Raw genomic sequence first — 24,047 nt, forward strand, 5'->3', positions numbered from 1 at the left:
ACAAGCCACAACTACTGAAGCCTGTGCACCTAGAGCCTGTGCTCCACAACAAGAGAAGCCACCGCACTGCAACAAAGAGTACCCCCGCTTGCCACAACTAGAGAAAGCCCACATGCAGCAATGAAGACCCAATGCAGCCAAAAATAAAATAAACAAATTTATTTTAAAAAATTATATATCTAACAAAGAACTTGCCTCCAGAATATATAAATAACTCTCTAAACTCAACAAAAAGAAAACCCAATTTAAAAGATGGCCAAAATATCTGGACACTTCAACAAAGAAAATGTTGGCAAAAATATTCAAGTATCATTAGTCATTAGAGCAGTACAAATTAAAATCACAATGAGATACCTCTACAGATCTATTAGAATGACTAAAGGAAAAAAATGACAATACCAAATGTTAACAAGGATGTGGAGCAACAGGAACTCTGGTTCATTGTTGAAAGGAATGCAAAAGCCATACAGCCACTTTGAAAAATAGTCTGGCAGTTTCCTATAAAGTTAAAATATGCTTATCATATGATCCAGCAATCCTATTCCTAGGTATACACCCAAGAGAAGTGAATACTTATGTTTACACAAAATCTGTATACAAATATTTAATAGCAACTTTATTCATAATTGCCCCAACCTGGAAACAACCCAAATGTCTTTCATCTGAATGGCTAAACAATGGTACACCCATACAATAAAATACTATTCCACAATAAAAAGGAACAAAATATTGACAAATGAAAGAAGTTAGATGGCTATTAAGGGCATTACGCTGAGTGAAAAAAAGTCAGTTTCAAAAGGTTGTATTCTGGATGATTCCATTTATTTGACATTCTGTGAAAGGCAAAAATATAGGGACAGAGGACAGCTCATTGGATGCCAGAGGTTGAAGGTGGGAGGATTTGTTTGACTACAGTGGCATTAGCACAAAGGAATATTTCAGGGAAATTCCCCAGCAGTCCAACGGTTAGGACTCTGCACTTCCAACACAGGGGACACAGGTTCAATCCCTGTTTGGGGAACTAAGATCCTGCATGCTGCAGAGCCTGGCCCAAAAAAAAAAGGAACATTTCAGGGAGCTAGAACTGTTCTACACCTAGATTGTGGTGATAGATACACAACTCTAAGGATCTGTCAAAACTCATTAAACTGTACAAAAAGTGAATTTTATTGTATATAAATTAAAAAACAAAATCAAAAATCTAAACCAATTATATCAATGCATCACTATATTCACTTATTGCTTTTATTCTCTTTTATCCCTTCACTGTCTAAAGGATATTATCCTCTTTTTGTAACTCAAATACGTGCATAACACGAAAATTCAAAATATAACTTATCTTGACAAGCATAAACAAAGCATGGAATTAATATTGGAAGAAACTAAAAAACTTGAAAATGAAAGCCTCCTATTTATTTATGCCTGCTCAAGAAGACTCTCCATTAATCCAGCTCATTCTTAGAACTATTCTTCTCAGGACCAACGTGGAAACAGCAGGAATAATTGAAGAGCTCTCAGGGGAAACAAGCTAAATGAGGGCCTTAGTCTTTCCTCTCAGCAACCATGAGGCTGCAGAAATTCTCCCTTAGAGAATACAGAAGTGCAAATGGAATTCAAGTTATTTTCATTTGATGAATTTAAATAATGAAAATTTTTTTCAACTCTGTTGTAAATCCTACAGTTAATCAAGGCAAACTAAAGGAGAATTCCTGAGAATGGTTACAGAGGGCTCAAAGTAGAAACAGTGCTAAGAAGATCTCCCCCAATGGTTACAAATTAGAAGAGAAAGACAATAAAATAACAGTGAGTGTGAAATGAGGCATCATGACGACGTTTTAAATCCCTTAGTTGCATAGTTGCAGCTTACTAGCTATGAACTTGAGGATGCAGCTTAGTTTCGCTAAACCCACATTATTCATCAGAAAATGGGAATAATAATATCTCCTTCATAGGACTGTTGGGAAAACTGTGCCTTGCTTAGCATCACACCTGGCCCCTTTGTAAATATTTTATCATTACCATATGAGAGGTTTCTGAGTTTCTTCAACAAAAAAAGAAAGAACACTGGTTTGCTTCCATAAATGAAATAACACTAAGAACCACAGATCATGGAGAAGGATCGATCATGAAACAAAAAAAAGACACTAAATTCTACTGGCTCCAATTATAAAGGATGTGTTATAGCTCTCCAATTCTCAAATCAATCAATGCTTTGGAAACTCCCATCATAGCTCATCAGAAAGATGATAAGGCCCAGAAAGATGTTAGCAAAGTATCTTAACCTCAAGATCTCAATAAATACTCATTTAATTAACTGTTTTAAGTTTTCTGGCAATGGCCATAGAAATCATATGGATCTCTTGATACACATAATATATGTAGAAAAACTATTTAAAAACTTAGTGGCAAAACTATCGTTTCTTAATCTTTTATGGTCAGAAAATGAATAAAGAATAAACACGTAATGAAATCCAGGAGATTTGTCTTTATAGTTTGGTAGCTAATTTGACTTAAATGGTTTTAAAAAGTAGTGAAACTTCTGTACCATAGTTATCTTGTATAGAAAATAAAGAAAATATAACCCTTTTCTTAAAAGAGGAAAAAAAATAAATATCTAGTATCTTAGGAGCCTGAGAAGACAGAGCATATTAATAAATTTTTCTCTCCCTTAACATGACACAATGAAGTTGAAGGTCATTTTCCCTTGATCATCTCATTTTTGGAAACCTAGATTTTAACTGCACTGTGCAAAGGCACTGGATTACTTTAGCTATTTCATGCTATATCAGCAATTTCCAGAAGCTTAGAAAATAAAAATAAAACTTTGTCCAAAAGATTAAGTTGTAAAAATAATATATACAGTTTCTGATATATCATTCTATAACAGATTAAATAATTAGAACAGAAATATATCATATATCAAACGGATGCAAACATTAATTCAGTCATACAGTGACTTTTTAGGCATATACAAACCCAGGAATTATTTAGACTCATTATTAGAGGAATGATCAAAACAAAAAGTTGAGAAATATATTTTTAAATAATGTGGAAAAGCCCCTATAAGCAATTCAAATTTCAGATACTTTAATGCTTGTCTTCATTAAAAACACCTATACCTCCTAATGGATAACACTTTTATCTTCTTCATTTCTTTATCTTTAGGGCATGAAACATTACTCTGTGCTGAATAAGTGTTTGTTGAATAAATGAATCTTCACATAGAATATTTTCATTGAAATTAGCAGTCAAATATACCAATTTACAAGATATAAATATATATTCACTGAAAGCCTTTCTAAAATATTTTATTTCTAAATTTCTGTTATATAATTAAAATGATGAATAATAAATTTATCTGTTGCTAAAGCCCATGCCATGTCTCTAATTAAAATCTTTCAACCTTTGGATTTCTATGTTCTTTCAATTATACTTTTTCTGTCAACTATGGTTTAAAAAGAGGAAAACAATTCAGACTTTAATTCAATTCTGATTCAATCCAGAATTGATTTGAAAAAGAATTACTGAAGAACAAGGAGAAACATGTCAGGGAAACAGTGACACAGTTAAAATATACTGGGACTGGGACCTAAAATATTTCACCACTTTGCAGGAAAACACTATTATCCCTTCTGGTTTTTTTAATTTCTAATTTGCTCAAAATCACTTGCAGGAAAGTGGTGACACTGCAGTCAGAGGTTGTCAGGACTTCCGTTCCACCTGCCTAGATGAAGCAGGTAGACTGGAATGACCAATAATTCCAGCAACCTATTTCTACACCTTATGCAAATTAATGCACCAATCACTAAAAGAGTGCTTCTGTAAGGTCATATAAATGAAAAGCTGAGCAGAGGACACCAGTCAATTCCTTGAATGTTGCAGCATGATGTCATTTACACAGCTTCTAATTATGAGGTCCTCTAAGTAGAGTGTCTACTCTGCAAAATAGCAATGACCTTTCATACAAATTTTTTCTCCTGATCATTTTCACACATACTATTTCTTAGATCAGTAAAATTATTCTAAATATAGAATGAGGCTTCACAGAGATTCTTATGAGTACATATAACTATATACACAAACGTACATATATATTTAGCCAAATAGGTATAAAAATGATTTTTCACATAGGACATAGTTTTTCTTACATTGCAAATAGCGGTGATTTCACCATCATTCTTAGACGCATAAATATGACAAATACAGATGTAATGATGCCTGCTACCACAATGCTTCAGGAAAAAAAAATAACTCCAAGTGCAAGTAAAAATGCATTGTCATCAAATTAGAGTCTTGGACTCTACAAGCATTTAAAACCCTAACAATTTCATTGGGATACAGAGGGCCATTAAAAAAAAAGTACACATTGATTTTTAGTCATTGCACTAAAAATGCACATAAACAAAGGTTATGCCTAAAATAACATTATCTGTACACATTAAAATTCAAATGTGGCAAAGGCCTTGTGAAGTGTCAACCAAATTTTACTGTCATGTTTTCATAAATTCTAAAGCTTCTGGGTTCTTCAAAATTTCCACATTGCCCTGAAGAAAAGCTATTCTGTTGGGTATTATCCTCCTGCTGCATTCACCAGTTTTACCATATTTCTAAACAGGAGTTCGATTCTCCTTGGTAAAGAGGTTGCCTATCTGTAGTCAGTGGATCATATTCTCACATCCATACACTTACACTGAACAGGGCAAACTGACGCTTGCGTTGCTACCGCGATAACCTAAAGTGCTAATGCTGTATTTCCTGGCAATGGTAGCACAAAAAGAAGAAAGCTCCTTTAGATACCAAATCACAGATCACAACCAGATGCAGTACTCCCATGTTTTAATATTACCATACAAACAGAAAACAGGGTTTATTCAGACAGCCAAAGAAATGTGCATCACCCACCCCACACCCTCCCTTGCAGTGTTGGGGAAAACTGTCTCTGCAGACAGAGACAGTCGGGAGAGCAGGAACACATGTTTTCCAGAACTAATGTCTAATACAAGGCTGCAATTGTTGGGTGTAGCTCTATCTGAAAGTTGAGAACTAGTAAGCAACCTCTAGACACGTTCCTTCTCTCCTGTGGGTGGGAAGTGAATGCTTCCAGCAGTCCCTCTTAAGGTCCTCGGGGGTTTGGGGTCTGGGGTGGATTTCCCCCCTGAGGGCACCAAGGGCTCCTCCTTAATGGTGTAGCTCCGCAGTGGGTCACGTGACAGCTGGGCGTGTGTCTCTGTGCGCGGCGGGGGGGATGAGTTTGGGGGGTGAGTTTGCGGGGTGTGTATGAGCGTGTGTGTATGCATAAGTTACACATCTGGTTTTGGAAAGCGTGTTTTTCTAGGAGTGTGTGTGTGTGTGTTTCTGTGTCCATGTGTGAAGCGAGACTGGGAAAAGGGCATTCAGAGAATGGTCCTGGACCAGGCGACGCGGCCAAGTATGCCTGTGTCAGTCCCACTCCTCGTCAGCCCCTGCAGTGGGGCGACGTCCCCGTCCTTGGGGAAGGCGAGAACAATGGGGTGCGGGCGCCCCTCCCCGCACTTTGTGCACCCACCTGACGAATCCGCGGCGGGTTCGGCGGCGTGGAGGCCCCGCCTTCCGGGGCCGGGGAGGTGGGAGAAGCCATCTTCCTGGTGCTCCGGTTTCTTCGTCCTGTCACGCCCGGGTCCCTCGGGTCTCCTAGCTCCTCCGTGCGGGGCCTGCGGCCCGCGGCCCCACACGGGCCGGGAGGTTCCGCAGCCGCCGCGCTCGCGGCCCCGCCCGGCTCCTCCGCCGCAGAGCGCGAGGGGCGGCTGCCCGCTTGGCTCGCCCGGCCGCAGTGCTGGCCGGAGCCCCTCGCCCCTTCCTGCGCCCACCTACCTCCCGGCGGGGAGACTCCGGGCCATGGCGGGCCAGGGTCGGGGGCGACCTTGGCCTCGGGGTTGTGCCGGCGGCTGCTCCTTCCCGGCGCCGCGCGCTGCGCGTGTGAATGTGCGAGCGGCGGGGCTTATTCTAGCGGCGCCGGGGGGAAATGAGGCTGCTTCCCTCGCTGCCGCCGCTATCGCCGGGAGAGCGATGAGCTCATGGACAGCTCCCAGAAATATGTCTATATGCACCACTGACTGCCGGAGTTTGGGAGGTGGGTGGGGAGAAGGAGGCTCCTCAGCGGGCGCTCCCGCATCACAGGCAGACGTTCCCTCGAGAGGCCCCCGGCCGCTGGGGCGCCGCGTGCAGCTCTTCCCTGCCCATCTCCACACTCACTGGCCTCTTTCCATTCATACCTTGCACACATTGCCTAGTCCCACGCATTCTCCCCTTTCGCATTGTGATAGGCACCCACCCAGCCACCCCTAGCCTCCGCAGACACACATTCTTTGTTCCGCCAACCACTCCCTCTTGATTAGGAGGAATTAATTTCTGGAGTGAATGCGGTGTGAAATGCGAACTGCGACTTCAACCCCAAGTCAGATGTGGGCTGGTGAGTGAAGCGACTTCAGCCGCGTGTCTTCCACGCTTTGGGCGTTTCCGCCTTCCCCAAGATCAAGCTTCTCCCTTCCCACCTTCTTCACTATGAGAAAGCATCTTTCAGCTACTGGACAGGGTAGTGACGGCCCCCCCCCGTCCTCACTAAGGCGGAGAACACGTCTTCTGCAACCCTGTGAAGAACTTAAACAGCAGGACCAGGTTTTGCAGACCTCCATCTGTGCCAGGCCTGGTGGCAGGAGGGGTGAATCCCCACAGGGGCCAGCCTTGTGTACATCACTGTTTCTCAGGGATGCAGTTGGAGCTGTCATTTTTTTTTTTTTTTTTGCGGTACGCGGGCCTCTCACTGTTGTGGCCTCTCCCGCTGCGGAGCACAGGCTCCGGATGCGCAGGCTCAGCGGCCATGGCTCACGGGCCCAGCCGCTCCGCGGCATTTGGGATCCTCCCGGACCGGGGCACGAACCCGTGTCCCCTGCATCGGCAGGTGGACTCTCAACCACTGCGCCACCAGGGAAGCCCTGGAGCTGTCATTTTGACTGAGGGCAAACCACTTTCCAAGACCTGATCCTTATCTCCCTTCATTAGCTCAGTTGCCCCATGGAGGTGGGAGTTATGGCTTTTTACAGATAAGATGACCCTCAAGAGATTAATTTGTTCCCTCTCTTATGGATCTCCATATAAACATACTCCCACCTTTGAAAAATGTTTTCCTTTACCGCAGACACCCTCCTCTCCCCTGCAGCTAGTGTTCCAGTCTCAACACCACTTCTCAGCAAGATCTTCCACAAAGTTTTAATACCTCCAGTTCCTCTCTTCACATTCTTCATTGAACCTACTCCATTCAAGCTTTTTACTCCACCAAACCTTCTCTTGACAAGGTTCCAAGTGACCCCCATGTTACTACATCTAAATGATCAATTTTCAGTCCTCATTTGGCTCAACTTCTGAACTTCTAAGCTTTGAAATGTCAAAGAGTTCAGTTCTGCTCCTCCTTTTCCTCTCCATGTATATCTTCTCTATCTCTGTACTCACTCTGTTGTTGATCTCACAGTTCCATGGCTTTATTTATTTTTATTTACTTGTTTGTTTGTTTGTTTTGGCTGCACCGGGTCTTAGTGTGGCACGCAGGATCTTCCTTGTGGCTTGTGGACTTCTTAGTTGCAGAATGAGAACTCTTAGTTGCGGCATGCGGGATCTAGTTCCCTGACCAGGGATTCAACCCAGGCCCCCTGCATTGGGAGTGCGGAGTCTTACCCCCTGGACCACCAGGGAAGTCCTGCATCACTTTAAATAGAATCTATATTCTGATATGCATTTCCAAATGTATGTCTCCATCCGCAGTCTTCCCCCTTAAGTTCAAACTCCTATTGCCAACTGCCTTCACCTCTACCTGATATCTAGGAGTTTCAAACTTATCACGGGCAAAACCGAGCTCCTTTTTATCTTCTCCTGCCAAATTAACTGCTCCAATATAGCTTTTCCCGCCTTTAAGATGCTCAGGACAAAAACCTCAGAGATAGTCTTAATTCCTTACTTGCTCTCACAATCCACATTTGCTCTAAGAGCAATTCATACAGAATCCAACCACTTCTGTATTTCCAGTACAATCTGTCTAGCCTAAGCCACCATTATCTTTCACCTGCCTGATAGCAAAAGTCTCTAACCAGTCTGTATTCTTCCACCCTTGCTCCTCACACGTGGCTTACCAGAGAGCAGCTAGCAGTGCTCAAAGCCCTCCTGTGTCTTCCCTTCTCACTCAGAGTAAGAACCAAGGCTTTTCCATCTTTTGATGTAAGATGTAAGATATCCTATGTAATCCATCCTCCATTCCTGCCCACCCCTGTCTAACCTTATTTCCAGCCATCCCCTCACTCACTCACCATGGCCACACTGGTCTTGTTTCCACCTCTTGAACATTCTAGGACCTGGTCTCAGGTCCTTTGTATCTGGACCACTCCTCCCTCAGATATCTGCATAGATCATTTCCTTACTTCCTTCAAGCCCCTGTGCCAATATCATCTTATCAGTGAGGACTTCCTGATTACCCTGTATTATGGGGTAAATTGTGTCCCCCCCAAATGCAGATGTTGAAATCCTAATCCCTAGTACCTGAGAATGTGACCTTTTTTGGAAATAGAGTTATTGCAGATGTAATTACTTAAGGTGAGGTCATATTGGAGTAGGATGTGTCCCCAGTCCAATATGACTGGTGTCATTATAAAAAGGGAAAATTTGTCCATAGACACACACACAGGGAGAACACAATGTGAACATTAAGGCAGAAATTGGGATGATGCACCTACAAATGGAGGAATGCCAAAGTTTGCCAGCAAACTACCAGACTCTAGGAAAGTAGCATGGAGCAGATTCTCCCTTGCAGCCCTCATCAGGAACCAACCCTGTAGATATTGATCTCAGATTTCTAGCCTCTAGCGCTGTGAGACAATAGATTTCTGTTGTTTAAGCCACCCACTTTGTGGTACTTCTATAGAACCCCTAGAAAACTAATATATCCTATAAGATAATAACACTCCACCCTTTTTATATCTCTTACCTTGCAGTACATCCCTCCTGTGCACTTACCGCTATCTGACAGAGTTTGTATATTTACTTGTTGATTTATTGACACTTGCTTGTCACGGGAAGGTAAGTTCCATGAGATCAGGGAAGTGATTTTTTTTTTTTTTTTTTTGCGGTACGCAGGCCTCTCACTGCTGTGGCCTCTCCCGTTGTGAAGCACAGGCTCCGGACGCGCAGGCCCAGCGGCCATAGCTCACGGGCCCAGCCGCTCTGCGGCATGTGGGATCCTCCCGGACCGGGGCACGAACCCGCATCCCCTGCATCGGCAGGCGGACCCTCAACCACTGCGCCACCAGGGAAGTGGTTTTGTTCACTGTTTTAAACACCTAAGGGAGTTCCTTGGTGGCCTAGTGGTTGGGATTCTGGCTTTCACTGCTGTGACCTGGGTTCAATCCCTGGTTGGGGAACTGAGATCCTGCAAGCCGCCTAACGTGGCCAAAAAAAAAAAGAGAAAAACAAACAAACAAAAAAACAAGCAAACAATTAACATATAGAACCTCCAGTACCTTGAACAGTGCCTGACACATTGAAGTTCAATAATTATTTGTTGAATGAATTAAATATTTCTGTCAAGTTTATTTAGAAGACTGGAGAGTCATGATTTGAACTCTAGTTCAAATCTTAAAACCCAAACTCTATACTATAACTCAAACACTATATTACAGTTTCTCAAATGTGTGGATAAGAATTACATTCATATTCAAATATGAAAAACTCGTTATGAAGCTACATCATAAAAACTGTTTTCTTTTTTCCTTTACAAGCATTTCCTCAAGTCAATCAATGTGAAAATTTTTATGGTGGCAGTGTAGTATGCTTTAAGATGGTGAACTTTCATTTCAGTTTACTACCTTGAAATTCTAGTTAATTAACATTTCTATACTTTAGTTTCCTTATCTGTGAAATGGAAATAATAATAGTACTAACTTTACAGGGTTATTGTGACTATTAAATGAGATAATGTACATAAACATTATAAACACATAATGTAAACACTCAATAATATAGTTATTACTATTTATTTATGTAATGATAGCTACCTAAAAAATAGGAGGCTGAGTCGGGGGAGGGATAAATTGGGAGTATGGGATTAATAGATACACACTAGTATATGTAAAATAGATAAGCAACAAGGATTCACTATATAGCACAGGGAACTATGTTCAACATCTTGTAATAACCTATAATGGAAAATAATCTGAAAATATATATATAACTGAATCACTTTGCTGTACCCCTGAAACTAACACAATACTGTAAATCAGCTATACTTCAATTTACAAAAAAAGAAAAAGAAAAAATAATAGGAGGCTGAGGATAAAGGTGGTTAAAAAGAAACTCTTTATTTCAGAGAATCAGGGGAAACTTAGTGAGGCAAGTTAAGTGACAGTAATTTGGCTATGACTTCCTGCTCTTCTGTATCATGACTGGGCATACAGAAATCCAAATCAGGTTCTTCAGTCTCTAGTGGCCTGGGGTGATTAATTCAAAATTAACAAGAAAGGAATATATCAATAAATAATGTTAAGGTTTAAAGTAGACAGATAGGTAAGTAATAGGTAGATATTGAGATCGATAGATATGGATAAATAGATTTATAATGTAATCTTGTGAGTGGGAAAAGAGTCCCATTTTTACCTTCCTACATCTTGGTATCACTTGCACCTGCAACAGCATTGAAGACTACTCCAGGAAAGTGTTTGCTCCAGTGCGTTAAGTAATGGCATTATTCAGTCCCTAGAATATGAGACGAAGTAAAACACATCCCTTTTTTCTTATCCATCTCCTCTATCCATCCATATACACAAATACGCAAAAAAACCTGCTGCATCCTGCATTCCTAATCTGGATGAAGATTCTCAGCATCAACTGAGTGACTCAAACGAGAAACTGTACTGTCACTCTAGGCCTCTCTACATCTCTCACACTCTATAATAATCTCTCACCAAACCCCAGGAATTCTCATATGGTAATGTCCTGCTTCTTTTTCTCCATATCCATGGCTTTATTCTAGGCTTTCAGCTATACCTAGTGTATTGTAGTTTCTTAATAATGACGCTGCAGAGCTTTTTCTATCCTGGAACATCTTGTTACTTTCCTTAAAAAAAAAAATATTCTCTCATTTCAAAAGTCCTGATGGCTTTCCATTGCCCTCAGGATAAAATCTACATCCCTTTGCTTTGACGTAAAAGCCCTTCTTAATATTAATATACTTTTTGTGTTGAGGGAGATTTTTCAAGAATGATAGCTATGGGGCTTCCCTGGTGGTGCAGTGGTTGAGAATATGCCTGCCAATGCAGGGGACACGGGTTTGAGCCCTGGTCTGGGAAGATCCCACATGCCGCGGAGCAACTGGGCCTGTGAGCCACAACTACTGAGCCTGTGACTCTGGAGCTTGTGCTCCGCAACAAGAGGGGCTGCGATAGTGAGAGGCCCGCGCACCGCAATGAAGAGTGGCCCCCGCTCGCCGCAAATAGAGAAAGTCCTCGCACAGAAACGAAGACCCAACACAGCTAAAAATAATAAATAAATTAATTTTTTAAAAAAGAATGATAGCTATAAAATAATAAATAAGAAAAAGATTGCTGGATGTTTTTTCTACATAAAATTATAAAATTTCTTTATGTTAAAACTTGTTTTATTATAATTTGGGTATGAAAATGTATAATACACATAAATGTGTGTATGTATTTGTGTGTATGAAAAGAAAAAAATTAAAAGTTAAATGACCCCAAGAAAAAGCATTTATACAGTTTTTATGGACAGATGGAGTTAATATCCTTAATATGTGGAAAAGACAATCACTTTATAAAAAGGGAGGAGGGGTTTTAGGAAAACTCACACAAGAATAGTGACTTCCAATGAGCAGATGAAAAAAATGTATAGACTTATTAAAATTAAAGAAATGTAAATTCAAATGACAAAATACTATTTTCACATATAAACTGTCAGAGAAGAGATTTCTAGTGAAGAAAATTCCCCCAGAGCTTCAGAAAGAATATTCAGGCATTGTTGATAGAGCTATAAATTGGTACAAACTCTTTGAAGGTTACTTTGTCACTCTAAAAAAGCCCTAAAAATATACATAACTTTTGACTTCGAAAATAATCATGTACAAGAGCAAAGATTTTTTCTACTTCAGCAGTCTTTATAATAGTAAAACAAATAAACAATAACAACCTGGAAATCACCTAAATATTCTAAAGGAAAAATTGAGTGCATACATTATATAAATTCCGCATATTGGGATGTATAATGGAATGCTATTCAGGCCATTCACATAATACTTTAGGCAACTATTTCAGGTATAGTTGTTGTCATAATAAAACTGTTTCAAGTTATTAGTTGGTCGGGGTTTTTTCCCTTTAGTGCCTGCCCTTCCCAATCTTTCCACAGCTGGCCTTTGAGCCTGTCTCCTTCTGTTTCTCATTCATGTTCTTTTCCTGCCACTCCTCAGTTCTTAAAAGCCAGCCTTGCCTGTGACTGGGGCCTCACACATGCTGGGTTCTCTCTGCCAGAATGCCCTCACCTCTCTTCTTCATCTGACTAACATCTGTGTACCTTGCAACACCTAGATCAAGAGAAAGCCATCCTGACTCCCTCAGACTGATTAGAGTTTTGTTCTCTGTGTCCCACAAGCAATTTTTCCTAGTTCTATTTTAACACTTGACATCTGTAAATTGTCTGTCTACACAGTTATCTCCCCAACCAGACTATGAGCTCCCAAGGGTTAAGACTGGGTTTTATTTTTTTCTGAACTCCCAGTTCCTAGCATAATTCTTCACATTTAATAAATACTCAGTAAAGCTTGTGATTTAAAGAAGCACAACTTGAAACAATATTGAATCAAAACCTATAACTAGAGATAGCTGATTGCACTGAGGTTCCACCAAACTATGTGTGTGAAAGAAAGTGTGTGTGTGTGTTTGTATACATAATTTGGAGAGACTATTGTATCAAATATGAAGCAAAGAAACATGACCACTTAATTCTTAACTTACAGTTCTCAGAAATCTTCTCAAAGGTCGATGCTTTGTTTCCTCTAAGAGATTATAACTTCTTACAGAGTAATAGAAATGTACATATAAAATTAAAAAAATCAAAATAAATTTATTATCTTGTATTTTCTTAGATTCAAAACTCCCCAAATAGTATTATATACATAATGTAATATATATGTTAATAATATATTTTAAATATGTATTAATAAGCACTTCAATCAAGCTTCAAAAAACACAGGGCCCCCAACCTCTCAAATGTTTCCAATTAGCTCCTGATCTCTGTTTCATAACAGAGACTCATTACCCTCATTGCCAGAACACATAGATATTTGTGCAGGTCCAAAAAAGTAAAGGTACGTATGTTGGTGTGACCAACTTGGCTTTGAGTTTGGATTCTGTCTCTTATAATCTGTGACGTTAGGCAAGTTACCTCTCCAAACCTCATGGGTTGTTTTGTGTGTGTATGTATGTGTCTAGTGGAGTAAAGGCTCTAAATGCAGTATAAAACACTCTTTACTGGGTCTGGGAACTAAATGAGTGAGAAACAATATTGGGTATTATTTTTTCCTTAATCTGAAGTTCCCATTAGGATTACTTTTTCATTTGCAGGCTTTTATACCTATCACACATTTGATCTTCACAAATACAACGTGGAGCAGCAAGACCACATTACACTTATGTTACAGTTAAGGAAAATAAGACCCAGAGAAGTTTAGTTCTATGACCCTAGTCACGTGGCTAGTAATCAATGTTTTCAGAGTCCTTGTCAAGCACTTTCTGCTGAATTATACTACTGTGGAACTTTATTAAAATTCCCAGGTGTTTTCTAATTCTGACTAAAAAGCACTCTTTTCTTTCCTTTTCTCATCTAACTCTGGAGCTTGATTTCCCTCCACCTGCTTTTACTCATTTGCTCAGATGAACTGAAGACCATGAATAACATGAAATAAATGCTTCAATGTGTAACCAGACTAGATCATGTGAAATGCTGAATTAAATTCCTAGGAAGTTATGGGTCTGCCACTAATGTGCCATTACTCTACCCTTTCTGATGTTTATCATGGGCTGCATTCCCGAGGATCAAATATATATGATAGCACACTGTAAGTGATAAGGGCCATGGCATACAAATGTCAAGGATCATTACCTGCAGCACACCACCTGGCCACAGCATTTGTAATTAGCTTACAGGTATTTCCTCCCCCTCTACCTCCATATATAACTGGAAAAGAAGCTAAGGACCCATCTTACTCATAAGAGAAGATAGTTTTAATACAGTATAATTGATACTTTAGCTGGGATTTGTAATCTAAAACCCTAGACCTTGGAACTTCCCTGGTGGCACAGTGGTTAAGAATCCGCTTGCCGATGCAAGGGTCACAGGTTCGAACCCTGGTCCGGGAAGATCCCACATGCCGCGGAGCAACTAAGCCCATGTGCCACAACTACTGAGCCTGCGTGCCACAACTACTGAAACCCATGTGCCTAGAGTCCATGCTACGCAACACAGACAAGCCACTGCAGTGAGAAGCCCATGTGCTGCAAGAAGAGCAGCCCCCACTCGCCGCAGCTAGAGAAAGACGCGCACAGCAGCAAAGACCCAATGCAGACAAAAATAAACTTTAAAAAAATAAATATAAAAAATAAAAATAAAACCCTAGACCTTGCTTTCCACACTATACCCTAGCAAAGGTTTAAAAAGTTTCTCGCCAGCTTCCAGACAAAATTGAGAGGGTAATAAATCTCTAAAGAGAATTGGGCCCTTTTCCAAATAAACATACTAAACCAATATGCAAAGGTCCAAAACAGTCTTAAAGCTGATCAACTAAAAGGACAGGAGTTTCAGTTACACAAAACAAATCAATAGGCTGAAATTCAGATATTCTATCTTATATAGATCTTGATCCAAGTTCTATTTTCATATTAAATATAGACTGAACATTAGGAAGCTGACATGAAGACTTCACATTAGAACTGATCTGCTTCTTTTCAATTTTATTTCCTATCTTTTCTCTACATAAATCTTTGTAGAGCTGAACCAGTCTACTCTTTCTTAAATAAGTCCCCACATTTATTTTGGCCTGCTAGCAAAAGTATTATTGGATTTTCCTAAACTTCTGTAACTACCTCATCCTCTGATAATTTATCAGCACTTACTGTCTGTAGCAAGTATATAACTCTTACATATATATAATATTTATGTATAACACTTATTATACAGTTATCTAGATTTTATTTATATACTCTATTTCTCAGTAGCTATATCATCAACATCTTGAAGTCAGAGGCTATGTCATATGCTTGCTTTTATTCTCAGAACCTAGCACATGCACTACAAATAGTAGGCATGAAATAAGAATGATGATTGGTTTTTGGGGTTTTTTTTTGCGGTACGTGGGCCTCTCACTGTTGTGGCCTCTCCCGTTGCGGAGCACAGGCTCCGGATGCACAGGCTCAGCAGCCATGGCTCACGGGACCAGCTGCTCCGAGGCGTGTGGGATCTTCCTGGACCGGGGCACGAACCCGTGTCCCCTGCATCGGCAGGCGGACTCTCAACCACTGCTCCACCAGGGAAGCCCCGTTACACAGGAACTTTTTAAAAAAGGATTATTTTTCTCATTTTCAAGTCATTTTTGGCTTCATCAAAATAATAGGAAGGGGCTTCCTATTGAGTTCTCCATTCCTCATTATTCTAGTCCCATGACCCAGCAGTAAACTACCATAAACTGTTTCTTATTTGTCCTTCCAGAATTCTTAGCACACATATCTGCAAAGATATAAGTATAATTTAGGGATCGTGTTATACAGCCTACTTTTTTTTCACTTTACAATATAGTGTGTTTCCATATCAGTACACATAAATCTACTTTCTTTCTTTAACTTTAATATAATACTTGATACCTACAAACAACTTATGTAACAAATATATAATAATTAAAACAAAATATGAGCCTATTTGAGATAACTGTAGATTCACTTGTAGTTGTAAGAAATAATACAGCAAGATCCCCTGTACATGTTGCCCAGTCACCCTCCATGGTAACATTTTACAGTTATAGCATAATATCACAACCAGGATATTGACTTTGATACAATCTACCAATTCAGATTTCCCCAGTGTTATATAAGGGGAATCATACAGTATGTTACCTTTTGAAATTAACCTTTTAGTTAAGTTCCCAGTTAAGTTGTTGCATGCATCAATGGTTCATCCCTTTTTATTGAAGAGTGGTCTAAGTTAGAATCTTAATACTATAAGCAGCATGGTATTATCAGATGCCACAGCATCTTCTATCACAACATATTTCAAGAAATCAAATCGAAGTGACTCTAGAAGTCAAGGGTTGTGTTATGAAATTAATATAGGCCCAGCTTGTTTTCAGGAGTGTAATGGGAACTTTATGAATATGGTCCTGGGTGAGACCCAGGACAGTCTTTCCAGTAGAAAATGTATAAAGTTCAAAAATACCATTCCATTTGTACGTGTTTTATCATTTGGTAACATGATTTAATTTGAACTTAAGAGACAAAAACAGCAACCTTAGGTTGAAGGAAACCCAGAACACTTCTGACCTTCTTCTCTACTGGGATATCCTCCAGCTCACCCAGGGCAAAATGCCTGGTACATGAAGAGCCAATGTGAAAACCAGCTATCTGAGTAGGTCAAATGGGTAAGCACCCTTTTATGGACTTGCTCTAGTGTTTGAAACAACTTCCTGTTTAAGAACAGGGAGTATCTTAGTGTATTAAGATAATATTGCCCCTTCAGAGCAGGTAGCAAACTGTGAAGGAAAAGGAAGACTGAGGAAAACTACAAATTTAGGACACATTTAACCTCACAATTGCTGAAACAGCTATATAAAGTGTTTCAGAAAATGTGAAATAATATGCTGTCAAAAAGCACTGTTCTAAAAGAGGAAACTAGAATAGAAAAAAAATTTACAAATATATAAGAATTCTTCCATATCGGGGCTTTCCTGGTGGCACAGTGGTTAAGAATCCGCCTGCCAATGCAGAGGACACGAGTTCGAGCCCTGGTTCGGGAAGATCCCACATGCCGCGGAGCAACTAAGCCTGTGCACCACAAGTACTGAGCCTGAGCTCTAGAGCCTGTGAGCCACAACTATTGAGCCTGCGTGCCGCAACTACTGAAGCCGGTATGCCTAGAACCTGTGCTCCGCAACAAGAGAAGCCACTGCAATGAGAAGCCCGCACACTGCGATAAAGAGTAGCCCCCTGCTCACCGCAACTAGAGAAAGCCCGCGCACAGCAACGGAGACCCAACACAGCCAAAAATAAATTAAATTAAATTAATTTATTTAAAAAAATAATAAAAGAATTATTCCATATCAGGGCTTTCCTGGTGGCGCAGTGGTTGGGAATCTGCCTGCCAATGCAGGGGACACGGGTTTTAGCCCTGGTCCAGGAAGATCCCACATGCAGTGGAGCAACTAAGCCCATGCTTCACAACTACTGAGCCTGTGCTTTAGAGCCCGCGAGACACAACTACTGAGCCCGTGCACCACAACTACGGAAGCCCACGTGCCTAGAGCCCGTGCTTTGTAACAAGAGAAGCCACCGCAATGAGAAGCCTATGCACTGCAGCGAGGAGTAGCTCCCGCTCGCCGAAACTAGAGAAGAAAAGCCTGCGCGCAGCAGCAAAGACCCAACGCAGCCAAAAACAATAAATAAATAAATAAATAAAATAAAATAAATAAATTTATTTTTTTTAAATAATTTTTCTATATAATAGAATTTTTTTCCTTAGCGATGTTAGTTCTTAGAAGGGAATACAAGCACAGGAAATCAAGTTAGACGTAGGTTTATAGATGGGACAATGTGCATTTGACCTTTTATATTCTTTTTATCAATTAAATTGTGATCTAAGAATCTGTAAATAGAAGCAGAGTATTCATAGGCAACTAGGAAAATTTGAATAGCAAATTTCATTGGTTTGCAGATGGCACATAAATGTGACTGTAAAAATAGATCAGAAAGAACGGGAGAGAAATGGAGAGTAATTTATTTCAGTGACAAAGAAAATAATGTCTGGATCTCCAAATTAAACAATTATTTTCCTATTTCTGCAAAAATGCTTATATGTTAGCTTTTAAGATAAATATCTCTATTTTTTTCAATTTGACACGCAAGCAAATTTCAGTTTGTGTCCTTGAAATACTTTCTTCACTTACATGCATCTTTTTTTTTTTTTTTTTTTTTTTGCTAGGCCTTTTGGCTTGTGGGATCTTAGTTTCCCTACCAGGGATTGTACCTGGGCCCTTGGCAATGAACGCAAGGAGTCCTAGCCACTGGAATGCCAGGGAATTCCCTACATCCTTTTTTTTTTTTTTAGCAGTGCAAAAGAGGATATGGAGAATAATAATGAAAGACTAGAATGAGGATTAAACATTCTTTATAGGTCAACTATTCAGGCCCAGTGAGCATCTCTAACTCAGCATGTCCACAACCACCTTGGCTGCTTCTCTGTGTTCTCATAGTGAAATCCCAGAGATTCAGGGATTATCCCATTCTCCTTCCTCTTTTTGTCTAATCATCCCCACATCAGATATTAAATTCCCTTTATACCAATTTATTTTGTATCAGTTCCCTTCCCTTTCTTCACAGGTGCCATAATCTCAATTCAGGCTCTCACTGCATTTTTTTTCCTGTTTTACTGCAGGGATTTCTTGACTGGTCTCTCCCACTTCAATCCTGTGATCTATCCTGGAATGATATTTCTAAAACCAATGTTTAATCAGGGGGCACATCTGCTTCCACTTCTTCAAAGGTTCTGCATAGTATTCAGGATAAACTCTAAACTCCTTAGTTCAATGCACAAAGCTCTTCACAATCTGGCCCCTGCCTGTGGCTCTTGCATCATCATCTACCATTCCTACACACTACACACTGCACACTGCACACATTTTTCACCATCTTGCCTTCAGACATCCTGCCCCCTGTAACTCAAACGCTCTTCCCCTATTTAAAACACAACTTAAGCTCCTTTTTTGGGTTCTGCTACCCCTACCCCACCATCAGTTTAATTTAAATTCCTCTGTCTTGGGGACTTCCCTGGTGGTCCAGTGGTTAGGACTCTGTGCTCCCAATGCAGGGGGCCTGGGTTCAATCCCTGGCTGGGGAACTAGAGCCTGAATGCCGCAACTAAGACCTGGCACAGCCAAATAAATAAATAAATAAATATTTTTTAAAAAGATAAATAAATTCCTCTGTCTTATGCTCTCATTTTACCTGTGTTACTCCTTCATTCATTCAACAAATATTTGAGTGTCTACCATGTGCCAGGCATTATATTATATTGTCACAATGTGGTGATGATTTATGTCTCTCCTCTCCTCTTAAATGTAAACTCCTTGGATACTGGGTTCAATTTGAATACAGTGTCTAGTGGGTGGATGAGTGGATGGATGGATGGATGGATGAATGGAGATATTTAAGGATGGCTAACAGTATTCCTTATAAGCAACAAAAATATTTTTATATTAATCATTTTATGTAGAAAAATTTCTAAGACATATTATAACCTCCCTGCCTTCTAAAAAATTACTAAGACTGTTTGACTCTTCTAAATGACTCCTTATTACTATTCTTTGAAGTAGTTTTTTTCTATATTTTTCTGTTAGCTTCCTTGCTGACATGAAATCACTTGTCGCTTATTACTGTTGTCGATATGCCACCTGAGTCAGCTGTTCTTCCTCTAATACCATTCTGATCTGTTACAAGTTTGGGAGACACATCATGAAAATTGCTATAACTGTATGCAAAACACAAGTAGATTCAAAATGAGGTCCTGGACACTCTCTTATGAGAATGGTCATGAACTCTAGGGCAGTAGTCTTAATGACAATTATATTTGCCTAACAGAATACTTTCCTTACTTCATGATTCTTTGGGCTCTGGATAGGAATGGTATTAATGTGTAAGTTTAGTACCATTTCAGAAACTAAATCTGGGACTTCCCCAGCAGTCCAGTGGTTAAGGTTCTGCTTTCCAATGCAGGGGGCACTGGTTCGATCCCTGGTTGGTGAACTAAGGTCCCACATGCCGCAGGGTGCAGCCAAAAATTAAAAGAAAAGAAAAGAAAAGAAAATCTACCAAATAGAAATAAATATTTGAACATATACCAAATTAGGAAATAGTGGTAAGATATGGTATTTTAAAAAGACATATCACAAAATCAATTTGATTTAAATATCTGACACAGTCTATGTTCTCTTCAGCATATGGTGAAATGAAAAGAGCATGGGCTTTGGAAACAGATAAATTCAGGCCCAAATCTTTGTTTATTCTTTGGATGACTTAGCTATTCTCCCTTGATTTCATCTATAAGATCCCTAGGCTGGAAAATGGAGATAAAAACACTCTTCTTACTGAGTTGCTAGCAAGTAGATTAAGATAATAATATAAATAGTCAACAGTAATGTACATTTAAAAATATGTTGAGAGAGTAGCTCTCATGTTAAGTGGACTTAGCAGTAAAATAGAAACGTTTTTAAAAGATAATATTTAAGAGCAGTTGCCTATTTGGCATTTCCTCTTGCAAAAATGAGCACCTGCAAAATAAGATAGTGGTAACATCAGTAATTAGAAAAAGAAAGCTAAAGTCTTAGCAAAATTATAGATCATTAATGGTTTACTGGGCAAATCTTGTAAATCCTTGCAAATGTATGCTCTCAGTGCCTCTTTCAAGCAACCTTGTGACCTTTGCTAACTCATGATTACAGCCTTACTCAGCCTCCTGTCAGGAGATCTCCCCTCCTCTACTCGGAGTGGCAACAAGCTCCTCTTCCCCTACAGACCACCAGGCCATTCTTGGAGAGGGTTTTGTTTTATAAACTCTGAAACTGTGCTAAGCACTTCATAACTAATAACATTTAATCACACGAGAGAGGGTTTTTTTTAATGTTATCTTAATTTTTTTTTTTTTTTTTTTTTGCGGTACGCGGGCCTCTCACTGTTGTGGCCTCTCCCGTTGCGGAGCACAGGCTCCCGACGCGCAGGATCAGCAGCCATGGCTCACGGGCCCAGCCGCTCCGTGGCATGTGGGATCTTCCCGGACCGGGGCACGAACCCGTGTCCCCTGCATAGGCAGGCGGACTCTCAACCACTGCGCCACCAGGGAAGCCCTTAATTTTTTTTAGTGAGGTATAATTGACAACACTGTATTAATTTGAGGTATACAACATGATTTCAACATTTGTATTACTGCAAAACGATCACAAGTCTAGTTAACATCCACCACCATACATAGTTACAAAATTTCTTGTGAGAACTTTTAAGATCTACTCTCTTAGCAACTTTCAAATATGCAATACAGTATTATTAACTATAGTCACCATGCTATCCATTACATCCCCAGGACTTATTCATTTTATAACTGGAAGTTTGTACCTTTTGACCTCCCTTTACCCATTTCACCCACCTCCCCACCCTCCAGACCTTACCGTTCTTACACACACTTTACAGATAGGAAAACTGAGGCAGAAGTTTAAGCCTGAGTTGTTCAACACAGTAGCCACTACTAGCCCATGTAACATTTGAGCACTCGAATTGTAGCTTGTGTGAATTGAGATGTAGGGGTGAAGCACATATAAGATTTCAAAGACTGAGCACAACTTGAAAGATTGTAGGGCTTCCCTGGTGGCGCAGTGGTTGAGAGTCCGCCTGCCGATGCAGGGGACGCAGGTTCGTGCCCCGGGCTGGGAAGATCCCACATGCCGCGGAGCGTCTAGGCCTGTGAGCCATGGCCACTGAGCCTGCACGTCCGGAGCCTGTGCTCCACAATGGGAGAGGCCACAACAGTGAGAAGCCCGCATACTGCAAAAAAAAAAAAAAAAAAAAAAAAAAAAAGATTGTAAACTATCTCATTAATATTAGTTTACATTAGGGAATTCCCTGGCGGTCCAGTGATTAGGAATCTGCACTTCCACTGCAGAGGGCATGGGTTCGATCCCTGGTCAGGGAACTAAGATCCTGCAAGCCACAAGGTGTGGCCAATAAATAAATAAATAAATGTAAAAGTTTACATTGATTGCATGTTGAAGTTACATTTCGTGTATATTGGCATAAGTGAAATACATTATTAAAGTTGATTTCATTTGTTTCTTTTACTTTCTTTAACATGGCTACTAGAAAATTTTAAATTGCTTATGTGTCTTCTATTATGCTTCTATGGGACAACTCTGGTTTAAGCAAGTTGCCCCAGGTCACCCTGGTGGTGTCAGAGGCAGGGTTAGAACCAGGTGGTCTGGTCCCAGAGCAAGAGCTCTTCATCGCTGGGCTCTAAATATGCATAAAGCACTTAGTGCTTCCGGGCATATACTGGTAGCACAAATTCAGTGAATGCAGTTTCCTTCTATGTTCGCCAATGACATATCCCTTTTCTTGCACCTCTGCTTCCTTCTAAAGTACTTAATAGATAGTATATGATTTAATTTCTATAATAAGCCTATTAATTGCCTGCTATCATTATCTCCATTTTACAGACAAGGATATTGCAGTTTAGAGAGGTTAAGTCCCTTGGCCAAGATCACAAAGCCAATGAGGAGTTAAACTATCTCAGAATATGTTCATTAACAAGGATCATAATATTCACTCCATCTAAACTGCCTGAGACAACTGTATGGGGCATGCTCTGTGGAACCAGTATTTCTAGGTAATTGTTAAGACAATCTGCTATCCGGAGGTTGAAATCAAGTTTCAAGTCCCCGGAAGTCATATTCATAGAGACACAACCTCAGAAAAGTATCAAGCAATAACTGCTGCCATATTTCTTCTGTCATAAGTTATACATCATTTTCAATATGAATTAATGCTAACCAATATATTAAAATTTTTAATACAATCAATCAAAATATTTCTAACTTGGTACACAAGGTATATTATAGTACCTTGTATGCCAGATGTCTAGTAATTCTCATTGTAGAGTTCAGCCTAACACATTAGTTTTTAGCACTAGGATATTTTGGAACCTTTCAGCATTCAAAATTGAAGTTAAAGAAGAAATGAATTTAAGGTGCCCTTATTACAAGTCTGAGATAATTCAGAGAGGGGTACATATCAATAATCTTTTAACAGTTAGTTACTGTTTTAATTTTCAAAAAATTAATTTTGTGTCTAGCAGTAAAAAAAACAACAAGAAAATCCCTTGCGTCAATGGAGCTTACATTCTAGCCGGGGGATAGGAGGGTAGATAGATGTTACAAATGAATATGTATTATTTCAGGTGGTTAAAGGGGCTATGAAGAAGAACAACGCAGAGTAAAGGCACAGAGAATGACAGGAGAGTGATGGATGGAAATGGTGCTATTTTTAGTAGGAGAATCTGGGAAGTCCTCTTTCATATGTTGACATTTACACAGGGGTCTAAATGAAGTGATGCACGCTTTGCAGTTATTTTGGGGAAAGAATGTCAGGCAGAGGGAAAGGCAGGGGCAAAGGACCTAAGGAAGGAACCAAAAGCTAATATGGCCAGAACTGAGTGAACAAGGGTAGATCATGAGGTTAGAGAGATGTGGAGTGGGGGCAGATGCAGAGTCTGCGAGGTCTCTGTAAGGACTTTTGACTTCATTTTGATTGACACTGAAAGTCATTGGAGGTTTTAGAGCAGAAGAGTGAGAAATTCTGAGTCACACTCTTACTGCTTTATGGAGAATAGATTGTAGGCAGCAAAAATGAAAGTAGGGGTGTCCATTAAGAGGCTATTGCAATTGCCCAGTTGTGCAAGTTTGGTAGCTTAAACTAGGATGGTACCAGTGTAGGTGATGAAAAAGGTCAGATGTGGGTTATTTATGGAGGTAAGGCCGACAAAATCTGGTTGGATGTGAGATGTGGGAAAAAGATAGCAGTTAAACTGGCCTGAATGCATAGGACTTTGTTTTCTTTCATTCATTCATTCACTCATCCTTTCATAGGCTCTGAACTCTGCCACTTGTCCTGTGCCCAAACCCAAAATCGTGCTCATACAGAGTAACCCCTCTTGCTCTTGGGGTTTTT

General features: G+C 40.0%; 1 protein-coding gene across 3 annotated transcripts in view; it reads right to left on the reverse strand.

The window, feature by feature from the left end:
* The window catches only part of ANK2 (ankyrin 2), a 710,377-nt gene extending 704,664 nt beyond the window's left edge, over positions 1-5,713 (reverse strand). For all 3 annotated transcript variants that reach the window (XM_082640892.1, XM_082640897.1, XM_082640904.1), the window contains exon 1: positions 5,546-5,713. In XM_082640892.1, the coding sequence (XP_082497018.1) occupies positions 5,546-5,617 (72 nt within the window). In that variant the 5' untranslated portion in view covers positions 5,618-5,713. The remainder of the gene's footprint in view (positions 1-5,545) is intronic.
* Positions 5,714-24,047: the final 18,334 nt, after the last annotated feature.

This window comes from Mesoplodon mirus (assembly GCF_964341445.2).
Source record: "Mesoplodon mirus genome assembly, chromosome: 2".
Lineage (NCBI taxonomy): Eukaryota > Metazoa > Chordata > Mammalia > Artiodactyla > Ziphiidae > Mesoplodon > Mesoplodon mirus.